This window comes from Hippocampus guttulatus, chromosome 17 (assembly GCF_054856545.1).
Source record: "Hippocampus guttulatus isolate MCC_2025c chromosome 17, RoL_Hgut_1.0, whole genome shotgun sequence".
Classification (NCBI taxonomy): Eukaryota; Metazoa; Chordata; class Actinopteri; order Syngnathiformes; family Syngnathidae; genus Hippocampus; species Hippocampus guttulatus.
In genome coordinates this window covers 12,729,145-12,748,699 of record NC_141277.1, presented here as the reverse complement: position 1 = coordinate 12,748,699, position 19,555 = coordinate 12,729,145, and the positions used below count along the sequence as shown (strand labels likewise).

General features: G+C 42.8%; 1 protein-coding gene across 2 annotated transcripts in view; it reads right to left on the bottom strand.

Moving 5' to 3' along the window:
- crb2a (crumbs cell polarity complex component 2a) overlaps positions 1-19,555 on the bottom strand; it is a 55,622-nt gene that overhangs the window by 24,256 nt on the left and 11,811 nt on the right. For both annotated transcript variants that reach the window (XR_015103553.1, XM_086135527.1), the window contains exons 2-7: positions 17,960-18,652; positions 13,774-13,969; positions 12,291-12,430; positions 3,841-4,011; positions 3,637-3,750; positions 1,642-2,571 (exon numbers count right to left, since the gene is read on the bottom strand). Coding sequence is in view for 1 of the 2 variants with exons in the window: in XM_086135527.1 (XP_085991653.1) it covers positions 1,642-2,571; positions 3,637-3,750; positions 3,841-4,011; positions 12,291-12,430; positions 13,774-13,969; positions 17,960-18,652 (2,244 nt within the window). In the remaining variant the exon portion in view is untranslated. The remainder of the gene's footprint in view (positions 1-1,641; positions 2,572-3,636; positions 3,751-3,840; positions 4,012-12,290; positions 12,431-13,773; positions 13,970-17,959; positions 18,653-19,555) is intronic.

Here is a 19,555-nt window from a genome sequence, read left to right as displayed (position 1 = left end):
TGTCATAGTGTTGTTTTGTGCTTACTTTGAATTTTGGGCTTTTTGAGTACTTTGTCAGGTCTTTTGGTTATTTTTTCCAGTGTACCCTTATGTTTTTGTTGATATACTTTGTTCAGTGCACCCTGCTTCTCCTGCCTCCTTACTTTTTTGGTCCCCTATCATCAAGCACGCGGGTGGTTAGCACGTCGGCTTCACAGTGCAGAGGTACCGGGTTCGATTCCAGCTCCGGCCTCCCTGTGTGGAGTTTGCATGTTCTCCCCGGGCCTGCGTGGGTTTTCTCCGGGTGCTCCAGTTTCCTCCCACATTCCAAAAACATGCATGGCAGGCTGATTGGACGCTCTAAATTGTCCCAAGGTGTGAGTGTGGGCGTGGATAGTTGTTCGTTTCTGTGTGCCCTGCGATTGGCTGGCAACTGATTTAGGGTGTCCCCCGCCTACTGCCCGAAGACGGCTGGGATAGGCTCCGGCACCCCCCACTACCCTAGTGAGGATCAAGCGGTTCGGAAAATGGATGGATGGATGGATCATCAAGCACGCCATCACAAATATCAGTTGTGTTATAAATGAATTAAATGTATTTTTATAAGATGGTAAATTCTATTGTTTTAATGGCCTGGTATGTGTTGTAAATACTGTAGAAATTATTCAACAAAAAAATTAGAATTTCTAGAAAACTATTCTAACCATTCTTATTCTTCTTCTTCTCCTTTCGGCTTGTCCCTTTTCAGGGGTTGCCACAGCGAGTCATTAATTTCCATCTTTCCCTGTTCTCTGCATCCTTTACTCTTGACTCCAACTACCTGCATGTCTTCCCTCACGGCATCCATGAATCTTCTCTTTGGCCTTCCTCTCTGTCTCCTACCTGGTAGCTCCATCTCTAACACTCTCCTACCAATGTATCCACTGTCCCTCCTCTGTACATGTCCAAACCATCTCAGTCTGGCCTCTCTAACTTTTTCTCCAAACTTTCCTGTCTGAGTTGTCCCTCTGATGACCTCATTTCTGATCCTGTCCATCCTTGTCACTCCTAAGGAGAATCTCAGAATCTTTAACTCAGCCACCTCTAACTCTGCCTCCTATTCCGCTATAACACTATTCTAACCATTAAAATGGTGTAATATACATTACATCACTATTTAATCATCGATCCATCCAATATCCATCCGATCTACTTATCCTCAATGGGGTCGCAGGCATGCTGGAATTTATCCTAGCTGTCATTGGGGAGTAGGCGGGATACACCCTGAACTGGTTGCCAGCCAATCGAAGGGCACACAAAGACAAACACCCATTCACACTGACAGTCACACCTAGGGTAAATTTAGAGTGTTCCTCCATTAATCTGCCATTTGTGTTTTTGTAATGTGGGAGAAAACTGGAGTACCCCGATAAAACCCATGCAGGCACGGGAAGAACATGCAAACTCCACACAGGGAGGCCAGAGCCAGAATCAAACCCACGACCTCTGCACGGTGAGGCCACCATTGTGCCGCCACGGGTTAATCACGATCCTAAAACATTCGGTTTGGTCAGAACCTAACTGGTTCTGCTTTGAGGAGCAGACCAAAATTATAATGTGCACCCCTGAATCACACCAGATAGAATGTTGTCTTTCTGAAAAAGTAGTGGAAAAACCGCTCACCTTCAGTGCATTTTTCACCGTAGAAGGGACGCTGGCAGTCACAGCGGTAGTTGGTCCACAGGTCCATACAATGTCCATTCCCATAGCAGGGGTCAGGCTTACACCACTCGGTCTTGGGACATCCATGATTTTGTACTTCCTTCTCTTGAAATGATTGGAGGAGCATCGGTTGGGCGTCGATCTTTAAGTCCTCCATGCATCCAATAAAGTTTGCCTCACTTAGGGAGTTAAGTAACATTTCTTCAGATGCTCCACCAACATATATATGCGAGAGGGTTTCCAAAGTCTGGAAGGGTGATTCATGTCCAGCTCTGCAGTTATCTCTGTAACAGCCAGGTCCTTTCATTATCAAATGAATGCCTTTGTTATGCTCAAATACATGAATATCTCTCCAAAACCCGTCATTAACAACGACAGGAAAGGTCAAGTTCACTTCAGATCCATCAGAAAACACTTTTGTGTGAAGGAAACCATCCACAATCTCTATCAGGACATAGGTGTCAACATCTCCTCTGTAAAAGAGTAACACATCAAACAATGTTGTCCGGAAGCGGAACTGTATTGCAAATTCATTATTTTGAGTCCCAGTTTGGATCATCTCTTGAGAAACGTTAATAAAAATGAACCGCGGGGAAGAGAAAGAGAACGTTGTTAGCGTAGAGCATTGCTCATCCATGAAGCCATGAGGGCACAAACAGGTGTGGCCATGTTCAACTCCATCAAACCACGGGTAGCAGGTGGCTCCATTTTGACATTCATGGCGGACACAGCCCGAAAGCTTAACACTGCAGTCCTTGCCTCCCCATGGCCAATAACCAACATTGACCTCGGGACAGTGACAGTTGTAGGAAGCAATGTCGTCTTCGCACCAGCCATTGTTCTGACAGGGCTGGCTTTCACATTCGTCAATATTCATTTCACAAAGAAAACCTGAGGGAGGATGTAAACGTAAATTTAATTGAAGATCATTTGAAATACACTTGGCATTGATTTTTGTTTAAATTATGAACAATATGCCCTGTACATGTTGTACTAGTTGTGTAATTAAGCGGTTTAAGATCAGCGAAGAGAATTGTGAAGGAAGTAGGTTTATACATTTTTTTTCATACTACAGTGGTGCCTTGAGGTTAAACAAGCTCAAAAGCAGAAACAATCTTAAATTATCTTTTTCCATTAAAATGAATCAAAATGCCATGAATCTGTTTCAGATAATAAAAAAATAATACATGTACAATTTTTGAAATGTTTATTTGAATGTGGGGAAGCAGCACTCAGGTTTTTATTTCGTGTTTTCAAGTGCTGAATGTGGCCACCATCGGCAGCACAGACAACATCAAGCCAATATGAGAATTCTTCCCAAATGTGCCTCAGAATATTGCGGTTATTCGATCTTTCATGTCATCGATATTTGCTGGAAGTGGGGGGAAAATACCACTAAAAGATAAAGCCACACACAGTGAGGTCTAAGTGTCCAGGCCAAACGCAGAGAGCGAGGTCTTTCGCACCTCTGCTACCAATCCACTGCTGAGGCACATTTTTGTTCAGATAAGCTTGAACCCCAAAATGCCGATGGGGCAATGCTCCATCTTGTTGAAAAATGAAGTACATTAAAGTCTTAATACAGGAAAATCGTAAATATTTTAAGGGTGTCAATTATTATTACCGGTAGTTTTTTTTTTTTTTTTTGCTAAAATTGCAGCATGCCTCAGACCCTAGCCTGACTATAGTTGCTTTTTGTCTGCAGCGCTACTGAAACTAAAATTCCTTTTGGTAAAAGGAATTTATGCCGTGATGTACTCTATTAAAGAAATCCATAATACCAAAATAGATGTACTGCATTTGAATAAGAAATACACGAGTAGCCGAGGCAGCAAAATACACCGCACTCATTTTCTGTTGTTTAGGGAATTCGTTCATATCTGTAAGAATAAAGTTTTATTGTGTTTGTTGGATCATTTTAAGTTACGAATAATACAAATCAGTTAGAACTCTTACCTGAAAACCCAGCAGGGCAGGTACAAACATAACCATTGTTTTGATCTGCACAAGTGCCTCCATTATGGCAGGGTTCAGAGTCACACTCATCAATGTTAATGGTACAGTTCTGTCCTGTAATCAAGGCAGTACAGGTTTTGACAAGTTTACATAGAGAGGAGAGTTATGGTTTTTTTGATGATCATTTTTCATTGTGTCACCTACCTGCAAACCCTGACTGACACTGGCAAATATATCCAGCTGCATTTGCATAGCTTCGCTCCCAGTCAAGCTCCCAGTGACTCAGATTTGAACGTTCAAAACATTCCCCATCATTGTCACAAGGATGTTCAGCACACTCGTCGGTGTCAATCTCACAGTTTGCGCCTTCATAACCTGGATGGAGCAAAACAAAAATCAAATGTCAATACTGTGGCTGTCATGAATGAAAATTCAGATGATTATCTTCATCTACGAGCCTTTAGCACGTGAGGTTGACGAATTGTTTCTCTGTTGCAGTTGCTATGCCATCTAGTGGTGATTATTAGCAGGAACCAATTGTAACCTGAAAGGGGTTTCTGCCCGACAGGTGCATTCACCAAGACACACTCAAACAAATAACTTTGTGAGCTCTGCGCAGCCATTATGAAACGAAGATCATACCAAAAGCAGCATTAACAACTGACGAAACCGGGGGTTGGCAACACGCGGCTCCAGAGCCACATGTCTCTTTAGCGACATCTAGTGGCTCCCTGGAGCTTTATAAAAAAATGTTTGAAAATGGAAAAAGATTTTGATAGTAGGCTAATATAGCTCAAATAGATATCGATACATGTTGCAGCTCCGAAAAAGAAGAGCTGTGGTCTTGGTTTTTTAAAACATACACTTTATTTATGCTTTTAACAGTCTCGACAAACACAGACACGTCCGTTCTCTCTTCTCGTTCGGCTCGAGAGGCGTTCAAAGACAGCCTCTGAAAAACGGAACTTAATGATCACTTCTCTGACACTAAGAAAAGCGAAAATAATGCACCAAAACAAAAAATCAGGCGAGGAAATCACAAAATAAATTCTATGGGGGCGTTTGTGAACACACAACAAAGGAATGAATAACATAAACAATTCTGAGACAGTCTAGTCTCCCACATACATACAGCATGTGTTTCCTTAATTGTAAGTTTTATAAGATAAGATAAGATATCCTTTATTTGTCCCACACTGGGGAAATGTACAGCCTCCAGCAGCAAGAATGTAGGCAGAAAGAAGAAGAAAAAACAAACAAACACTGTTCAATTAAGTGCAATATAAATACAAAATGGATAAATCGCAGTGCTATTTACAGTTGTTTTCCACATCATTTAGTTATTATTAATATTATTGTTGCTATTTTTTATTCAGCAGCCTGACAGCAGTTGGTAGGAACGAGCGTCGGTATCTCTCCTTCTTGCAGCAGAAGGCTTTTATTTTTTTGCGGCTGCAGACATGATTGTTTTGTTTTGTTTTTTTTTCCTATATGGCTCTTTCAACATTTTGGGTTGCCGATCCCTGGAATAAACGAAGGGAGAAGGAGACAAGCAAGACTTATAAGGATATTTAGATCCTTCTGAATGTGAGCCCACAAAGTTTGTGTGCCTTTTTGTTGAATCAATTGTCTTCATAACTTTTGTCTTTCATTTATTGTTTTGTAATGCCATTTGTATTTATATGTTTCATGTCCGTGTTTGTGACCAGTTCTCAAAGCTTTGTTACCGCTGCTGTGGTTGTGTAGGCTCTAAGCTGCATTGTATTGTATTCCCTTTAGCGTACAGTTTGGTTTTGGTTTGGTTTGTTTATTGAACATAAAACATATACAGTAATAATTTGACAGAAAATAAGGTAAATAAAATAATAAAAAGAAAGAAATCAGTCTTCATTCAACACAGTTATTATGTTCAAGGGAGTAGGAAGAAGTAAAAAACTTATCTAGTCAGTAGTAGCATATAATGCAGGGGTGCCCATTACGTCGATCCTGATCTACCGGTAGATCTAAGACAGGTCCCCAAGTAGATCCGTAGAGTGTTGAGGAGAAAAAAAACAAACAACCATTTGTGTGTCTTTGTACATGTTAGTAACATATTTTTTGTGTTCATGTACGCTGCACCCTAATCATCTTATCAGTCTCATTTTCACCCAAAAAATATTTTAAAAATAAAATAAAGCAGGTAAATCTTGAATTTACGGTGGCGCGTGATTACGTCACCGGAAGTTGTTAGCACTCAGCAGTCTGCAATTGCAGCTTGTGATCAGAGCTGTTGCGCTCTATCTTTTATCGTCATTATTCTCAGAGTTTGCTTCGTGTACAATTCACCGAGGGCACGGCCAAAGAATAGGAATCCAGGAGGGCCCATGGAAGCACTTCAAAACGGTACGTGTGAGCTACGATAGTTAACAGGCTGCAAAAGTGCGTCGTATGCCTCAGTTTCAGGCTGTTTCTCATCATGGCGTGTGTGTGTGTGTGTGTGTGTGTGTGTGTGTGTGTGTGTGTGTGTGTGTGTGTGTGTGTGTGTGTGTGTGTGTGTGTGTGTGTGTGTGTGTGTGTGTGTGTGTGTGTGCGCGTGCCGGTAAGGTTAGATCCCGGGAGGTTAGTTGATCGAAAAGTAGATCTTCGATCCGAAAAGTTTGGGCACCCCTGATATAATGGATGCATAGCGCAACCACAGCCACTATTTTAGCTTCTATTCTATGCACCTCATAATGCAGTGTACCCTATACATAAAAACAGTTTTAAAATAGGCTATTCATTGAAGCTGTGCTTTATAATCTGAAGTGCCTTACAGTGCAGAAAATACAGTATTTATATAACCCTTAACAAGAAAAGAGTCTCAAAGGTCCTCACAAGCCCACAGTAAACACATATTGATTATATTTCCTGATCACCAGTGATCCCTCGCTATTTCGCGGTTCGTTTATCGCGGATTTGGTGCATCACTGATTTTTTCAAACATATTCATTTAAAAAAATGTATTTTTTCCCAAATTGAGTACAGTACTGTATATGTTGCTCTATGTGACTCGCTGTTATTTTGCAGCTTCTCCTGGACTGTTTGCAGACTTTTTGCGGACTTAAAAAAAAAAAAGACTGTATATGTTAATTGGTCACTACTTCGCGGATTTTCGTTTATCGCGGGTGGTTTTGGTCCCCATTAACCGCGATAAACGAGGGATTACTGTACCTCCACCCACTCTACCCCCACCCCAAGAGGGCAAGGAAAAACTCAAAAACCTCATATGGGGAAAAAGGGAGAACCCTTGAGAAGGACCCAGAGATGGCCAGGTTGCAATCGATGTTGAATAGGCAACATGTAATCCAAAATGGTTTTGCACAATGTTAGTTAGAAAAATGTAAGTCTATTGAGCAAGGTGAAATTTAACATATTATGTGGTGCTATACACTGTTAACTTCAACATCACGAGAGTCCATATAATAGTCAAGTAAAATTTATTTATATAGCCGTAATCACAGAAAAATCTCAATGGACTTCATGTGCCTACATTTGACAAATACAGTATTGACATCCCCTAATCTTGGCCCCCAGGAGTGCAAGGAAAAACATAAAAAAATACACTCAGGAGAAAAATGAGAAACCTTGAAGAGGCTGGCGATGGGGGAATCCCACTTCCAAAATAGCTACCCTGCCATGGATGCAGAGTGAGCAACATTTAACACAATATGGTGCTTTATAGGTTAGTTACAAAAAATGTACGACTCTGTTTCCTAAGATAAAACACTGCAGGAAGATGCCTTCGGAGATGCGGGTCCTCTTCAAATCCCATGCCGGTTGTTCAATGAAGAAATCTTCACAGCAGCGTCTCCAACTGGATGGTCCAGCTCAGATCCTGTCAAGATCAGTTGGTGCAGAAGCTGTACAGCAACATCCAATTAGGTCATCATCACTTTGCCCCCTCTCCAAGGAGGGGGGGGGGGGGGGGGGGGGGAGAGAAATAGAAGAAGTGGCAGTCAAACAGGCCAACATGTAGTTCAACTAAATGCAAGAGTCTACCAAACAACTCGTAGCTCCAGTTTTAAACATTTCTACTGAGGTGGCAGTTGTAATTTCCATGTGTATGGTATTCCAGTGCACTGTAGCCCGAGTACAAAATCCTAAAGATGAAGCGCTGCAGGACGACACCTTCGGATTAGTGGGTCCTCCTGAAAACCCTGCCCAGTCAATCAATGCAATATTCTTCATAAAAACACCTCCGGGAAAGTGGTTTGTTGAGATGAAATCAGGCAATGAGAACCCCGCTACCAGTGTCTCCATACAGTAGACACTAGCACGCTAACAGACAGCAAGCACCATCCACCAGCCTTCCCTAAAATTTGCTGGGACCAAAGCCAAAAGTGAGGAGTTTTTGCCCAGAAGCCAGACCTGACCGTGAACAAATTAATGAGGAATACCATCAGCTCACGCAAGAGGTCACATCACCACCAAGAAATCAGCTTTAGACTTTGGCACCAACAAGAAAAAGGAAATCATCTTATGGATAACAAAAACAATGCACAGGCTTTGAACTGAGAAACAGGTTCACTTGACTGCCATCTGACCAACAAGCTTTGGTTGATCACAGCACCAATGCAAGGTTTGAAGGTGGAGCCTCTCAGCAAATGAAAGCAGTTACTGAGCAACAAACACTAATCGGCAACAAAGCCTTATTTGCCGTCAAACGTCTATGTAGCAGAAAGCACTCAAAGGTTCTGTGTTTTGCTCATGACATAGTTTCTGATATTTCTTAAACTGAGATCACTACTGAGCATCCAACTGTCAGAACAGTTATAATTCACACAGTAGCATCTGATGTGTTGATAAAACAGTCAGACTCTTGAGGACTTGCACACTGCAAGAATCAAGACAAGGGCACGGAAAATCCTCCTGGATCCCCCGCACCCTGCCCACCACCTTTTCCAGCTACTCCCCTCAGGCAGACGCTACAGATCCATGCGCACCAAATCCAGTAGACACTTAAACAGCTTCTTCCCTCTAGCCATTAACTCCTTAAACAGTCACTGACGTAGTCACTCTTCTTGTACTACAAATACTGCTACTGGTTACTCTAAAATGGTTCAATGATTTGTTGTTTACGATGATACTAATGCAGCGTGTTATACCGGAGACAAATTCCTTGTGTGTTCTACATACTTGGCCAATAAAGATGATTCTGATTCTGAGGTACTGAAGAAATACTCTAAGCTTCTACAAAAGAAAAGCAATCTCTGAATCCTAGAGATATTCATGAGTGGGCCTCTTGACAAGGGGTTGAGTGCTTCAGCCAAATAATGTGGCTGTCAAAATGGCTGAGAAGCATCTAAACAAAACAGAGGTGATTGTTTTTGGTAATAAAGAAAATAGAATTACTGTTAGAAAACACCTGGAATCACTGCCTTTAGAAACCAAAGACCAAGTCCAGAATCTTTGGGGTGCTGATAGACTCAGACCTGACTTGAAGCAGTTGTATAAAATCAATCACTAAAACAACCTTTGCATGCTCCAAGCAGACTTGATTACTATAAAAATATTTTTTTCCGGATTCCATCAAAAGAGCATCAGACAACTGCAGCTCATTCAGAATTTTGCAGTTCGTTTTCTGACCACGACCAAAATGTTAGAATATATTACTCCAGTCCTAAAGGCTTTTTCCTGGCTCCCACTTAGCTGTTGAATGACTGTTGAAATTCTGATAATGGTCTTAAAATACTGAATGGTTTGGGTTCTGAATACATTAAAGAAATGCTGATTGACGCAGCATCAGGAGCAACTGGGGGTTCAGCATCTTGCTCAAGGACACTACGACATGGTCAACATGGCTGGTGATTGAACCCCCAACCACTCTACCATTGAGCCATGCTGCCTCATGCTAACTGTTTCCATGTACCCCCATTCAACATTAGAAATTTTTCATTCGAATTTAATATCTCTATGGGTGGTTCTCTATGTGCAATTGGTGACATTTTTGATCTTGCGATGACCACTTAACTTGGGGCTCGAACCTGTGATTCCGTAAAAAAAAACACGTCACTGTGTGGGCACACACTTGCAAATCTTCGCCGTTCCACACCCGTTTTTACAATCTCACTAATCTGCTGTAACCCAGCCTGCTCTAATGTGTGCCGTCATGGAAGCATCCGACAATAGTCTATATTTCTAGAAAGTGTGATGGCACTTTCCCAGTTAGGATGAAAGCTGTCCAACCTCAGCAGGCCAAGTCTACCCTAAAAGCAGGGGCCATTACCTACCAACCGCAATCCCTGCTTACTACGAAAATTGCCAGCTACTGATTAAGCGAGAATAATTTGCTGACTAGTTAGTCCAATCATTGCCTTTCATAGGCAAGGGTTTAGTATGATGAGAGCTCGCGTCTCCTGTAGCTAAGGTGTGGGAGCCAGGAGACCGGAGTGGAGTGAGACTAGCTCAGGGGCTGAATCTCTGCATTTGAACATGCTCGGCACAATTGGCAAGAATCTTAGAGCTAATGCTAACCGAACTAGTAGGTCAGTTACAACTGGCACTTTCTGTTGTGTCTGCCACATCTACAGCTATCAAACTATTCTGCTCTAGCTGATAGACCCGTCTTTGTACCAAGGAAAGCCTCTCAAGGAGAAGGGTGCAAATGGTGCATGAGTCCATACATACGTTTAGTCGTCTGGAGATTTGGGAGCAAAGGCAGTAGAAGTTGAGGAGCCGAAGTCTGCACAGCAAAAATCGATCCTTCTCTGCTTACAAAAGCAAAAAAGAGTCTTCCCCCCACCCCGGAAAAAAAATGAAAAACTAGAAATGTAGGACATGGGTGGGGAAAAGAAAATGCAATCGGGTTTGTCTCTCTGCGAGGACAGAGTAGTTGTTGGAAGTTGCTAGAAGGAGATGACGCCAAAATCTAACGTGTTTTATTGCTAGTAAACCTAAAACATGGTCAGAAACTAAGTGATCCACTTAGTTTGACGTGCTACTTGACTAGCGGTTTGGACCCTCCTCAGCAGGGGTAAAAATCGGGATCTAGTGAGAATCATATTCTTGAGGAGCCACGCACCTTCTAGCTTGAGGTACCCTTGCTAGTTTGAGGTACCCTGACTGCTGCTATGTTAAATTAAGCAATGGTTTAATACACTCTCGGACAACACGACACAAACAACCTGTCGATAAATTGTTTCTAATACAAAATATCCGAGGTCAATGAATGCATTGTATTTGCCCTCTTCACATAAAAACACACGTCGTACTGGTTAAAATCTGGCTAGTAAACTTACAATCTACCAATAGCTGTTAGTTTCTTGATAATATTTCTTGACAATCTTAATGATTAATATAAGATAAGATAAGATAAGATAAGATAAGAAACCCTTTATTAGTCTCGCAATGGAGAAATTCCCAATTCACAGCAGCAAAGTTATGAAAGGAAGAAGTAGAACAACAAAATATAGTGTCATGATTCGGTTTAGGGACCAACAGGTGGCACTGTAGGGCTCCCCCGGCAGCTGCACACCTGTTGGTCATTTGGTAATTAGTTGTATAAAAGGACTCCTGCCCGAACACTCGGTGTCGGGTCATTGTTGCTTCTTGCTGCTGTCATGTGTGTTGCTGTTTGCTCTTCGTTTCTGTCATGTTTAGTTCATTGTTATGTTTTAGCTTTAGTCATGGTTTTTGTTTGATACTTTGGACTTTGTGTGTTTGGGATTTAGTTTTCTTTGTTTTAAATACAATTCTTCAAATACACCCTGCTCCTCCCTCCTGCCTGCTTTTTGGGGTCCACCACCACCTCGCAACGTGACATATAGGAGCTGCTGGAAAGGCAGCCACTCATATTAATATTAACCCATTCACTCCCAAAGACGTTTTTAAACGTCTTTTCAGACTTGGTCCAGAATTGGCTGGTACTGAATGAGTTAATAACCTTTATATTTCAATTTGCGTTATACTCTTGGGTTGCCCGGTGGTCCAGTGGTCAGCGCGTCAACCTCACACTGCAGGGGTACCGGGTTCAATTCCAGCTCTGGCCTCCCTGTGTGGAGTTTGCATGTTCTCCCCGTGCCTGCGTGTGTTTTTACCGGGTACTTCGGTTTCCTCCCACATTCCAAAAACATCCATGGCAGGCTGATTGAACACTAAATCAGGGGTCTCCAACCACGGGCCTGGAGTGCTACTGTCCTGCCTGTTTTCCAGCTCTCCCAGGAGCAACACACCTGATCCAAATAATCAGGATCGTTCTAATGCTGATTCAGAGCTGGCTGATGAGCTGATTGTCTAAATCAGGTGTGTTGCAGCTGGGAAAGCCGGAAAACAGGCAAGACAGTAGCCCTCCAGGCCCGCAGTTGGAGACCCCTGCACTAAATTGTCCCGAGGTGTGAGTGTAAGCGTGGATGGTTGTTCGTCTGTGTGTGCCCTGTGATTGGCTGGCAACTCATTCAGGGTGTTCCCCGCCTACGGCCCGAAGACGGCTGGGATAGGCTCCAACACCCCCCACAAGCCTTTTGAGAATAAGCGGATCGGAAAATGGATGGATGATTTTCTTCACTTTGGAGCCCTTCAAACTGCATTTTTAGGCCACAGAGGAAGACTTGAAAATGCACTGTAGCCCTGCTGTACATGTCCATCTAAGTAGAAGGTGATTGCGCAAATGTTTGGTGTTTGACATATAGTTCAGGTACCTGGCCAACAGACGCAAGTATAATCTTTCACTCCCTCCAGGCACGTAGCACCATGTTGACAGGGATGAGACGCACATTCAGCGATGTCCACTTCACAATGGACGCCCTCAAATCCGGTGTCACCGCAGTCACATTCATAGCTGTAACAAATTTAAATAACTTTAAAAATGGTTCTTGTTGAAGGTAAAAGAAGATAAGTGAAACTGTGGTTAGTGTACAGAAAATATTTTCTAAACAGTCTGGGCAAGTAGGGTCAAATTATAGAGCGATCCCAGAAAAATACAACTCAACTCAACACAATGGTATTTATATAGTACTTTAGAATAACCACCGCTGTATAAAAAGTAAAGTACATGGAGTGAAATAAGTCATACAACACCAAACAATAGAATCTCAAAGACAGTAAAAAGGACAAGGGCGGCCCGGTGGTCCAGTGGTTAGTGCTCGACCTCACAGTGCAGAGGTCGTGGGTTTGATCCCGGCACCGGCCTTCCTGTGTGGAGTTTGCATGTTCTCTGCGTGCCTGCGTGGGTTTTCTCTGGGTACTCCGGTTTCTTCCCACATTCCAAAAACATGCATGGCAGGCTGATTGGATGCTCTAGTCTAAATTGTCCCTAGGTGTGAGTGTGAGCGCGGATGGTTGTTCATCTATCTGTAGGTGCCCTGTGAGTGGCTGGCAACCGGTTCTGGGTGTCCCCCGCCAACTGCCCGAAGACAGCTGGGATAGGCTCCAGCACCCCCAGCGACCCTCGTGAGGATAAAGCCGATCGGAAAATGGATGGATGGATTGATAGATAAAAAGCACAAAAACAGTAAGAATAAACTCAAGTCACATGCTGAGTCAAAAGTCAAAGAAGAAAAATGTATTTTAAGACAATTTTTTTTAAAGAAGGGTCTTGGCGAGCATTTCGTGGGAGGTCATTCTAATGGAAAATGGACTGGCAATGGAAAAGGCTCGATCCCTTCTGTCTGGCACAACACTGGGTGCCTAAATAAACAGGGAATGACAATTTCATATTAAGGTGGGACATGTAACATACTAAAAGCTCCAAGTTTAAAGAGCTTCATTATATTTTTTTGTACTGGTTGAGTCACTGATGGTGTAGTGATACACTCGTCTGACTTGTGAGCGGGCAGTGTGAAATCGGTTCCCACTCAGTGACGATGTGGATGTGGGTGTGAATGGTTGTTTGTCTCTATAGGTGCCCTGCGACTGACTGGCAACTAGTTACGGGTGCTGTCTGCTTTCCGCCTCAAGTCAGTTGGGATCGGCTTCAGCACCCCCCGCGGCCCTGTTCAGGATAAGTGGTGTTGAAAATTGATGGATGGATAGACTGACTGATTGGCATTATAGATCCTCTGTTAATACACTTCACCACTTTACTTTTCAAAACATACACTTACATAATTCACAATGAATCAAAAACATTCAAGAGTTAATAGAAAAGAAGAAAACCAAGTCTTTTTCAAAGGATTTCCTCACCTGTTGACCATGTCACGACAGCCACCTCCATTGTTACATGGCTTACTTGCACACTCATCAATGTTAGCTTCACAACTGATGCCTTCAAACCCAGGTAGACATTCACATGAGTAAATGCCAATACCGTCGTGGCAGGTGCCTCCATTGTGGCAGGGATCCACTTCACACTCATCAATTTCAGTTTCGCAGTTGATTCCTAGATTAGAAAAGGAAACACAAGATACCATTTTAGATGGCAGTGTTTGAGAAATATTGTTAGTATTGGTTCTCAGGGCACTGAATCAATCGCAACTGGACTGGACTCTATTTTTGCATCTTGGGGCAAGCAGGCCATTCATGCAACAAGGCTAGTTATGACAGGACGATCGTGGGTTTGACTCAAACATTTATGCTCCAGGTTGGACACATGCTGCAAACCACAAATGGTATGATTCTTATGGCATGCAAAATGACAATCTTTAGAATAATGAGAGACCACTGTCCATCAGCAAGAGTCATTGGGTGGAAATTCCCTCATTAATATTCTATTCAGTTGTGGAAAAAAAAGTGGAACTGCCTCATTGCTAAAATAGGCAGTGTTTGTGTTTCTTATTTGTCGGAGGAAGAATTATTGAGTCTCTTTGGAATGGATAAAAGATGGCATTGTATGTTGGAGGCAGGTGGTGTTGTAAGCCATCTCCTTTCTTTAGAGATAGCTTCCACATTCAGCTAGATGGCCTCTCTTACTCTACTTTTCAAAAGCATCTGTCTTCATCGTACAGAACATGCACACTTTAGTCCTCAAAAAAGTGTTGTTTATCTTTCAAGTGCAGTTAAACAGCTGAGTTGTGACCTGAGGAGTTGGCCCAACAATATTTTGTCACGTCTGCTCAGAATTGATTTGTTTTTCACAATATATGAATCTGGATTTTCCTCACTGGACTTGACCACATCCAGTAAACCAGATTGCGTTTCTCCATATGGGGTGTCCGGTCTTTTAGGTGTGTTACACAAACACCAATACTTTAGTTTTGGACTAATGTCACTCACTGGAACACAAACTCTGTGTCGTCAGAACCCCACAACATAGAGTAGATAATGTTCCAACCAGCCCACCAGCCAAAGAAAAAGTTTATAGTGTAATGTTTCTGTTTTGTTTTGTTCTAAGTTCCAGCTGGAATGGAGGGCGTTCCCTCCAGCAGGGCGCCTGTCACACATCATAATCATCTGACTATTTAAGGACTTCCAAGCTGATAAGCCAGTGTTGAATTATTCACCATGCTCATGATTTCATTCCAAATGCAATTTTCTAAACGCTCCATGTTTATGCTCTGTGGCATTCTCGTCACATTTTGTCTAGGTGTTAGTCTAAGTTTGTTTTAGATTTGTGTTGGATTTTTTTGTCCTTTTGAGACAAGTTATTTCTGCTTATAATTGTCTTCGCCTTTTGCAAGCATTTTTTTCCTAATTTTATCCTGGTTTATTGTGTAACCGGTGTCATTTGTTGTCCTTTGTCAGTCCTGTGCATTTTTGTGTAAATAAATCTTTTTGTTAAAGTCTCATCAAAGTCTATGTTTGTAGAGACAAATTCTGTCCGGAGATATCAGGACATCTTGAGACACAGGCAACTCAGGGAGACAAAACCTATATGCGTGGACAGAATTGGTGGTAACCCTCTTTTAATGTAAGAAAAATCACAAAAAATCTGCGAGCAACTATAAAGGGCCCTCGCAGCCCTAGCAAGGTTGAGGTACTGGCACATTGGGATACTGGCACATTGGAATTGTAATTTTTTGAAAGAAAAAAAAAAGAAATACATCAGATTAAAACCCACTTTGATAGAATATGAAATCTATAAAATGCAAAAAGTGAGTCAAAATTTAAAAGCAAATTAAAAAGGAAGAAATTTTGCCTAATTCTTGGCCTTTCATTGAGGTGATATTTTACCAATGTAGCTTCCAATCTGATGTACTTCATTTTCTAAGAATACAAATTCCAATGTCACACGTGCCAGCTTTGCCAAGGCTGTGAGGGCCCTTTACAGCTGCTAGCAGCTTTAATTGGTAATGTTACAGAACATATGTACTGTATGTTGCCTCAAAGCTTGATTTGGGAAAAAAAAAAAGAAACACATTTTGTCTTTTCTTGAACTCATTCAGCCATACAAGTCTGTCCTTTTTGTGGTGGCAATCAACAAGTCCACAATGAGGGATGCCATGAAGCTGAAGGAGTCCTACTGATGCTAGCTGAGGGGTACTGGCTGGGCAAGCGGAATGTAGCTTTGCCAGTCACAAAGGTAAAAACTGGGGCATGGGAAGAGTTTTGCTTTTGAAAACAACTTCCAGAGGTTTCATTGAAATTCTGGTCCACCATCCTGGGAAGCATCCATCCATCCATCCATTTTCCAATCTGCTTATCCTCATGGGGGTCACGGGCATGGAGCTTGGAGCTTATCTCAGCCATCATCGGGCATGGGCGGGGTACACCCCGAACTGGTTGCCAGCCAATCACAGGGCACACATAGACGACCTATCCACACTCACACTCACACCTCGGGACAATTTAGAGTGTTCCGTTAACCTGCCATGCATGTTTTTGGAATGTTGGAGGAAACCAGAGTACCCGTAGCTGGAGCTGGAATTGAACCCTGCACCTCTGCACTGTGAGGCCGAAGCACTAAACAGTCAAACTTAAAACTTCATATGGTAGGGATCTGCCACTGTTGAGTTCGACTGGGGTGTGGTGAACTTTGGAGAACTCTTCAGTCCCGCCAACACAGTTTCCCACGTCTGATGTGTCTGAGGCTGGCTGTCCTATCTCTGGGGTTCAAGTCACCAAGGTGGTTAAAAAGCTCCTCGGTGGCGGAGCGCTATGTGTGGATAAAATGAAGCTATGGGACTGTCCTGGTTGATACAACTCTGCAAAGTCATGTGGACTTTGGGGACAGAACATGAGATTGGCAGACCAGGGTGGTGGTCTCCCTTTTTAAAAAGGTGGACCGTAATGTGTGTTTCAAATACAGGTGGGTCACACTCGTCAGGCCTCCCTGATTAGATCTGTTCAGGAGTTCTGGAGGGAGGGCCTGTTGGGAAGTTGAGTCTCAGATTTAGGAGGAGCAGTGTAGTTTTTGTCTTGTTTGTGAAACAGTGGACAAGCGCTACAGTCTACACCCACGGCAGACCCCACAAGGGTGAATGGGTGTTCGCTCAATCTGTGTACATGTGTTTTGTGGATTGTAGGCCACAAAACACATGTACAGGATTCCAAAAGCAGCCAAAATGAGTTTCTTCCGAGAGTGTCCACACTTTCATTTTGAGATAGGGTGAGAAGCTCGGTCATCTGGGAGTGGATCAGAGTAGAGCCATTGCTCCCCTGAATCAAGAGGAGCGATATGAGGTGGCTCAGGCATCCGGTTAGGATGGCTGTGGAGAAGGATGTCAGGGCAACCTGACCCCGTATAACAAATGGATGGATGGATGGATGCATGAATATTCGATTGTGCCCGCATATTAGAAGAAGAATCTGTGCTTGGTGGTTGCGCGTTCTCGGCGGCACGTGTGTACCAGCACTGATTTTGATTGGGAGGAATGTCGGCGCCATTTGACTGTCGTTGCTGGTGCTTGTGTCTTGCGCCTGAAATAGGCAGCATTTTCACAGCCCCGCTTTGTTCAGCGAAAAGGTCGGTGCTGATGGACAGTCTGCGGCTGGATGGAAGCATGGCTTGAGGAGCCGACGATGAGAAGAAAGGAGCGTCAGCGCAAAGCGCCGACGCGTATGTGGAACTGGGAGTCGCAGCTTGGAATTGAAGCGGATTTACATGGGACAGGAGAAGAGAGCCAATCTCTCTTTTCGTTAATGGATGCGACAGCTTCTTGTTGATTTCAAGCTTAGCTTGTAGCAGACGTGTGCACATTTCAGCATGACGTCTTTGATCCACTGGTGAAAAGGACACTTTGATTTGCGCCTCTTTCATCTATTACTGCTTCAAACAGCAAAGTGAATGGAGGAAAAGGGGTTAAGATGGCACAACTGTCTGTTTTATGTGTTGTGTTGTATTATTTTGTCATTTTATGTTCAGTGTTCTTTTGATGGTGGCGCAGGAAATACGCAATAAAGTTGTACTTGATACTTGATATTCCACATTTTGTATTCCAGTTAATTTAAGTGTGTGTATCCTGTGAATGTTTGTGTCAAAATTTTGATTTACCTGCAAAGCCCATGAGGCACTCACACGTATAGTGGTCCTTTTCATTGATGCAAGTAGCATTGTTTTCACATGGTCTTGATGCACACTCATTGATGTCAATTTCACAGGTGTAGCCCTGAAAACCTGGCACACAGAAGCAATGGAACTCTGCCACTCCATCAATACAGAGAGCACCGTTTTGACAAGGCTCCGACAAACAATCATTTATATCTTCCTCACACGTTTTTCCTTCATATCCTTGTGCACATTGGCATTCAAAGCCTTGTGGGTGAAAAATGCAGGTCCCATTGTTCATGCAGGGTTCGTCAATGCAATCAGTTACACGTTGGTGGCATCCTGGCCCTCCATAACCAGCGGGACACCTGCAGAAGTATCCATTGAGTTGATCTACACACAAATAACGTGGCTCAGAGCAGGGGCTACTCAGGCATTCGTCCATCTCCTCCGCGCAGTTATCACCCGATAGGCCACTTGGGCAGATGCAATGGTATTCTGGCATACCAAGAGTGCTGATGCAGTTTTCACATGGTGCAAAGGAACAAGCATCATAGAGTTGGTCACAGTTTTTGCCCATGTATCTCACTCCTTCATTGACACAAATGCAAGCATAATCATCCGTTGTGTCCACACAGGTGGCTCCATTTTGACAAGGTGCAGACAGGCATTTGTCAGGTGCGGCTGTGCAGAAGATTCCTGAAAAAGAAAGGGAAGAGTCGAGATACCAATCCCATACATGGTAATTCAATGTAAACATTTCTGGTGAGTTAATTCAATGACACAGAGAATTGATTTCAAGATTGGGGATTTGTGTTTTGTGTTAGTCGAGTTAGTTTTATGCTACTGGAAATTCTGTTTATTACTCTAAGAATTTTTAAAGAGCCATTCTATCATAAAAATTGTGAATGGCCATTTTCACCCAAGATAAGGTGCAATTATGTAATTGTTGTTAAATTGATTTTGTGATAACTTCCATTGCCTTGTGTTGGTGCCCACCCCTAATTCAAATATGCATTATTACTTTGTGAATGCTTGCCCAATCAATTCATTGTAAAAAGTTTTCACGCTTCGACTTGGAATTGCCTATTCCTCAGACCCTCAAAGGGTCACTGTCCAAAGGAGAAAAAATGAGCAAAGCGAGGAAAAAAGGAAACAATGAAGTAAGGAAGCAAGAATGCAATTAAATAAGAAAGCAAGGAAACTAGGAACCAAAGAAAGAAGGAAGCAAAGAAAAAAATAGCAAGGAAACTAAGACGCAAGCGAGGAAGGAAGCCAGGAAACAAGGAAAGAAGTAAGGAAACTAGGAAGGAACGAAGAAAGCTTGAGGAAGCAAGCATCTATGAAGCAAGGAAGGTAGGAAGGAAACTAGGAAGCAAGGAAATAAGTAATCAAGGTAACAAGGAAATTTGAAAACAAGGAAGCCAGGAAACAGGGAAGGAAGTAAGGAAACTAATAAGGAAGGAAGAAAGCTGGGGAACAAGGCAGCAAGGATCTATGAAGGAAGGAAGGAAGGAAGGAAACTAGGAAGCAAGAAAACAAGTAATCAAGGTAGGAAATTAAAAGCAAGGAAGAAAGCCTCTCAGGTGTACGCAATCCATC